At 46.6% G+C, this 6,340-nt stretch overlaps 1 protein-coding gene across 1 annotated transcript; it reads left to right on the top strand.

Moving 5' to 3' along the window:
• The first annotated feature begins 3,297 nt into the window (after window positions 1-3,297).
• Window positions 3,298-5,224, top strand: SDR42E1 (short chain dehydrogenase/reductase family 42E, member 1). The gene is given in 3 exon segments (XM_032611848.1): window positions 3,298-3,339; window positions 3,341-3,371; window positions 3,944-5,224. Coding segments are annotated over 3 exon segments (1,182 nt in total). The 3' UTR covers window positions 5,053-5,224.
• Window positions 5,225-6,340: the final 1,116 nt, after the last annotated feature.

The following is a 6,340-nucleotide window of genomic DNA, read 5'->3' as shown; positions in this document are numbered from 1 at the left end:
AATCACCAGCCACACACTTCGGCTTCAGTTTTGCACGCCCCGTATCGGTTTGCCCAACACAAGCCCCGCCCTGTTGCTCTTCTGTTCATGTGTTTTGCCCCCCCTCAGCCCTGTAGTAGCCCTCTGCCTAGCCTCAGCCTGCCTGCGTCCTCCCGTTGTCCCCGGTCCGCTCTAGTGCTTACTCTTCAGTGAGGTCTTCTCGGACCTGCCCTTCAGAATCAACGTATCCCATCTTCCTTCGACCTCGGTGCCCCCACGGCACCTGGTTTATACCAACATTGCAGTAATCTTGGTTTCTCCTTTTTGCCATGTACTTTAGGTATTTGTAGAAGCTTCTCTCCTCCAGCATAAGCTCCAGAATGCAGGAATTCTGTCTCATTTTGCTTTATGTCATTTTCACACCAGAACTTTTATTTTTAAGAGATGTTAAATTAAAATGGCAACATTGATTGGCATACATAGTAACGACTCTTAGACAGTGCAGTGCCCTGCATAATTTGTGCCCATCATCATTTTACTCAATTGCGTGTATTATTTCACAGTGTTCAAAATCATCCATAAGCAACAAATGCTTGTGAGTACCTACTGTCTGAGGTTCTGGTGGGAACATGCCAGTGAGAAAGGCTGAAGGTCTCGGTTCTCATGGCACCTACGTTCTGTTGGAAGGAGATCGGTAGTCAAAAAGGAAACAAATAAATTTAGATAGTGAAATGTGCGATGGAGAAAACAGAGCAGCGTTTAGATAAGGGAGAGCTCTTCAAGAAGGGGTGATCAGAAACACCTCTTTGCGTTGAGTAAGTGGCCCTTGAGCAGACCTAAATATTGAGAAGGATGCAGCCAGGCGAAGATCTGGTGCAGAGGTGGTTCACCACAGGTGAAGCAAGAAGTGTGTGTAGGGACTTCCCTGGTGGCTTAGTGGTTGAGAGTCCGCCTGCCGATGCAGGGGACACGGGTTCATGCCCCGGTCCGGGAAGATCCCATGTGCCGCGGAGCGGCTGGGCCCGTGAGCCATGGCCGCTGAGCCTGCGCGTCCGGAGGCTGTGCTCCGCAACGGGAGAGGCCACAACAGTGAGAGGCCCGTGCAAAAAAAAAAAAAAAAAAAAAAAAGTGTGTGTAGACCTCAGGGCACAGATGAGCTTGGCATCTTCAAAAAAGGGGAAAAGTTCAGGTGGCTGGAGGGTAGAGTACCAGTGGTGGAAGAGTGAGCTGAAGTCAGAGAAGGAGGTTGCCACCAGGTCGTGATGGTGCAGTAAGAAGTCTGGGTTGAAATGTCAGCGACTGACATCTTTTGTGTTTGGAAGCAGCATCTGTTAACAAAGTCACGTGATGACGTTAAATGATAGACTTGACTACAGCAAGTTTTATGGCTACTCCAAATCCAAGTGGGAGTGTTCTGCACTCCGAAAATAATAGAAACATAAGGTCACTGTTGGGTATATTAAAGGACGCCGGGACGTTCATTCTTTACGGATTTTCTTGTAAGCACAGCAGTGGCAATTGGTTTGTCAAACCTTGGGACTCCATCAGCCATCCTCCACATCATTTTGCTCAGTTTTCCTAATATTTCTCAGTCTTCTGCATACCCTCAAGCCACTGAGACAGTCACTTGCTGAATCTTGTCTTCAGCTGTCACACCAACTGGTTTCTGCATGAGTGATCTGATTGGCTTTCCTGGCACTCAGATCTCCTTAGTAGAGTTTTCCAGAAGAACCCAACAAACTTTTTGTAACCCTGTGCTTTTGAGAGACCTAATCATGGTATGTGGGAATGTAAGAGAAAAGTCAAATCCCCAGACTGTAGAGCCTGAAGAAAAGGAAATTCAAGAAGTGACATCCGCGGAGCACCTGCACTATGTCAGGCATTTTTCATACACTACCCCATTTGGTCTCCATAAGCCTGTGAGCTTATCATTAGCTCCGCTTTTTAGATGCAGCAACAGACACAGAGGGATGAGCTTGTCCAAGTGATAGGGCTCTTGGTTGCTTGCACTCTCCCTGTCTAACCGCACCGCTGAGTGTCTCCAGTGACTTGAGGTGAGTGTGTGTGTGTGTGGTGTGTATATGTATTCCCAACACATTTGAGGACCCGCATGCCTCCTGTTCCATTTCTTCTTAAGTGGAAAGAGTTGAGTGGCCCGCTTTTTGCTTGTTCTGTCTTGTTTTTGAGAGAAAGGGCTCTTGAAGCCTTGAGAAAATAATAAAAATATAAAAATAATTATTATTTTAGCATAGAAGCAGAGGGAGGGAGAAGCAAGACCCCCATAGGTATTGAGCACATGCTGTACTTAGAAGATTTCCTGGGTGGGGGAACGTGGTTTGCTACACAAAGGATGTTTTTGTCCCCCCCCGCCACCTTTTTTTTTTTTTTTTTTTACATATAGGGTTAATAAAACACCAGTATTTTTAAAAAATAAATAAATAAATTTATTTATTTATTTATTTTTGGCTGCATTGGGTCTTCATTGCTGCACGCAGGCTTTCTCTGGTTGCGGCAAGCGGGGGCTACTCTTGTGGTGCGCGGGCTTCTCACTGCGGTGGCTTCTCTTGTTGCAGAGCACGGGCTCTAGGCGCACGGGCTTCAGTAGTTGTGGCTCGCAGGCTCAGTAGTTGTGGCTCACGGACTCAGTTGTTGTGGCACACGGGCTCAGTAGTTGTGGCGCACGGGCTTAGTTGCTCCGTGGCATGTGCGATCTTCCCGGGCCAGGGCTTGAACCCATGTCCCCTGCATTGGCAGGAGGATTCTTAACCATGGCACCACAAGGGAAGTCCCAAAACACCAGTATTAAACTGTGCTGTAGTGTGCTGTTTTAAAAACAAAGATGTTGGAAATTGCTTTAAAGTTCTGTCCTGGATTTTTTTCTGGTGTGTGGGAAAAATGCCTCTCCTACCAAATGTGAACGACTTCTTTTCCAAAAGGCTCTAATGTTTTCCGAGGATTCAGAATAAATGCCTTACATTTGGAGAGTGCTTTGTGGTTTTCAAAGCACTCCCATGTACGTTATCTTATTTAACCTTCACATTGACCTTGCCAGGCAGTCAGGGCAGATATTACTGTTCCCATGATTCATAGGTAGAAATGTGAAGCCCAAGAAGAGAAAGGAGGGGTGTGGGGAGGAGCTGGTAATGTCACAAAGCCATGACGGGGAACCCAGGTCTTAGCTTTTTCTTTCTACTCCAGCGTATTGCCTTTTTGTTTTTGTTAACCCCAAATGAGGGGACAAATCACATTTGCGTCTGGATCAGTAACAGTGATGCGTACTGCTTTCTTATAGGTCCAGTTATCCTTGACTGGCCATATATGGATTCCCAAAACTCTCTGAAGGAAACAGTCCTCGTTACGGAGAGGAGGTGGCTATTTTGGCTTTCCGGTCAGTGCCTCTGCAAAATATGTCCATGGAATTATTTTATTGGTAGTTGCTGGGAAAAGTATAGCTTTCAGCTCACACTAATGCAATGTAGACTTTTACTTGTTTGTATAGTGTTAAACCAGGAATGAACCGTGTTGCCCACGGCTCAGATACTGAAATGGAGAACTACAGGTACATGCTGCGTTAAGAAAAATTCTTTATAAAGCCATTGAATTCAGGAGGGGAGATATGCATACCACCGAAAACAATTTAACATAATCGCTGTTTTTTCACAATTACCTTATCATTCATAAATATTCTGAAGAATAGATGGTGGGTCCTAGAATGGGGGGGTGGGGGAATGTAACATGTAGACATCGCCGTCTTTGAAGATAAAGCCTCTCTCATTTTAATTTAAGTGAATGTGAAGATTCTCATTTTTGGATATTTGCATAAGTAAGACTTGTACCAGTGAACATGTGAAGTGAGGAGCTCAGGATAAGCCAAGAAGACTGGGAAAATTATTTTACACACTTTTCGTAGGCACAGCTTAATAGTGATTTGATCTAACTTTTACTCTTGCTTGTTTCAGCCTAGGCTGTGCTCTGAACCAGAAGGGAGTCCGTGTGATTCTGTTTGACATCAGCAGCCCTGCTCAAACCATTCCAGAAGGAATCAAGTTTATCCACGGAGACATCCGCCACCTCTCTGACATAGAGAAAGCCTTCCAGGATGTGGATGTCGCTTGTGTGTTCCATATTGCCTCTTACGGTATGTCAGGGCGCGAGCAACTGAATCGAAACCTGATTGAAGAAGTGAACGTGGGGGGCACAGACAACATCCTCCAGGCTTGCAGGAGGCGAGGGGTGCCAAGGTTAGTTTATACGAGCACCTTCAATGTCATCTTCGGAGGTCAAGTTATCAGAAATGGAGATGAATCTCTGCCTTACCTACCTCTTCACCTCCATCCTGATCACTACTCTCGGACCAAATCTGTTGCAGAGAAGAAGGTGCTGGAGGCCAATGGTACAGCCCTGGAAAGGAGTGATGGGGTCTTGAGAACCTGTGCTCTGAGGCCGGCTGGCATCTATGGGCCTGGAGAACAGAGGCACCTCCCCAGGATAGTAAGCTACATTGAGAAGGGCCTGTTCAAGTTTGTGTACGGAGACCCCAAGAGTCTGGTTGAATTTGTCCATGTGGATAACTTGGTGCAGGCTCACATTCTGGCTTCAGTGGCCCTGAAAGCTGACAAGGGCCACATTGCCTCTGGGCAGCCCTACTTCATCTCAGATGGCAGACCTGTGAACAACTTTGAGTTCTTCCGGCCTTTGGTTGAGGGCCTGGGCTACAAGTTCCCATCCATCCGCCTGCCCTTGACTCTCATCTACTACTTTGCTTTCCTAACTGAGACGGCCCACTTCATTCTGGGTCGACTGTACAACTTCCAGCCCTTCCTCACCCGCACCGAAGTTTACAAAACCGGCGTCACACATTACTTTAGCCTAGAGAAAGCCAAGAAGGAGCTAGGTTATGAGGCTCAGCCATTTGACCTCCAGGAAGTAGTAGAATGGTTTAAAGCCCATGATCATGGCAGAAGTCCTGGAAGTCGTGACTCTGAGTGTCTTGTTTGGGATGGGCTGTTGGTCGTACTCTTGGTTATAGCCGTTCTCGCATGGCTGCCGCCTTCTGTGATTCTGTCAGTGTGAAGGAGGAACTAGAAATAAAGAACTGATCACACTTGCTGAGATGGTTTTCAAGAAGCAACAGGTTTCGGACTTGGTGGCACAGTGGTAAAGAATCCACCTGGCCAATGCAGGGGACATGGGTTCAAGCCCCTGGTCCAGGAATATCCCACATGCGCGGAGAACTAAGCCCGTGCGCCACAACTACTGAGCCTGCGCTCTAGAGCCCTCGAGCACAACTGCTGAGCCCGCGTGCCACAACTACTGAAGCCCCTGCGGCCTAGAGCCCGTGCTCCGCATCAAGAGAAGCCACCACAGTGAGAAGCCCGCACACTGCAACAAAGAGCAGCCCCCGCTCGCAGCAGCTAGAGAAAGCCTGCGCACAGCAACGAAGACCCAACACAGCAAAAATTAAATAAATAAATTAATAGGAAAAAAAAACCACACAGGTTTGAAAAATAGATAGACAGATAGATAGATACCTGGTGTCAGATTTTGGATCTCCAAATCGCTTGCTTAAGAATAGATTCTTGGAGTAAGTTTTCATTTCCTACCTCCTTGCACAAATCATGAAGGGAGAAATAGAAGGGAAAGAGGGAAGAGATATGGGGATATATGTATAACTGATTCACTTTGTTATAAAGCAGAAAACTAACACACCATTGTAAAGGCAATTATACTCCAATAAAGATGTTAAAAAAAAAAAAGATAAGTTTGAGATTTGGTTCCTTGGGTCCTTCTTTCGATCAGTACAGTACAAGTCATTCTGGAGCCATAGAGCTAAACTTGCTTAGATGGGAAATGTCTTGTTTGAATTTCTCAGAAGCCAAAAATGTACTTACTTCCATTCCATACACTCGGTATCTGCTTCACGTGGGCTAAAACACACACTGATACGGGAACGGCAGAATGCTAACAGGCTTGAAAATGTGTGAAAAACACCAACTGGGCTACATCCCTACAGCCCAAGCCTCTGAGGAGATGGTGGCCGTCACAGAGGAGGTATTTGCTGTTCACGGCGTGCGTTTTGGGAATTAGCTTTTGCCCTTTGTGACGTAAGGGTGTTATGCCTGTGTGACCACATGGTAATGTTGATGTTGACACAAATCACAAATAGACCTTTCTCTTGCCTCTCAGGATTCTTTTGAGGGTTAAATGAGACAAGGCATATAAAGTGCCACTCAACATGCTTAAGCCATTTTTTTTTTTTTTTTTTGCGGTACGTGGGCCTCTCACTGCTGCGGCCTCTCCTACTGCGGAGCACAGGCTCCGGACGCGCAGGCTCAGCGGCCACGGCTCACGGCCCAGCCGC

Source organism: Phocoena sinus, chromosome 19 (genome assembly GCF_008692025.1).
Source record: "Phocoena sinus isolate mPhoSin1 chromosome 19, mPhoSin1.pri, whole genome shotgun sequence".
Taxonomy (NCBI): domain Eukaryota; kingdom Metazoa; phylum Chordata; class Mammalia; order Artiodactyla; family Phocoenidae; genus Phocoena; species Phocoena sinus.
Note: the sequence above shows the minus strand (reverse complement) of the source record. Positions and strands in the feature narration are given on the sequence as shown.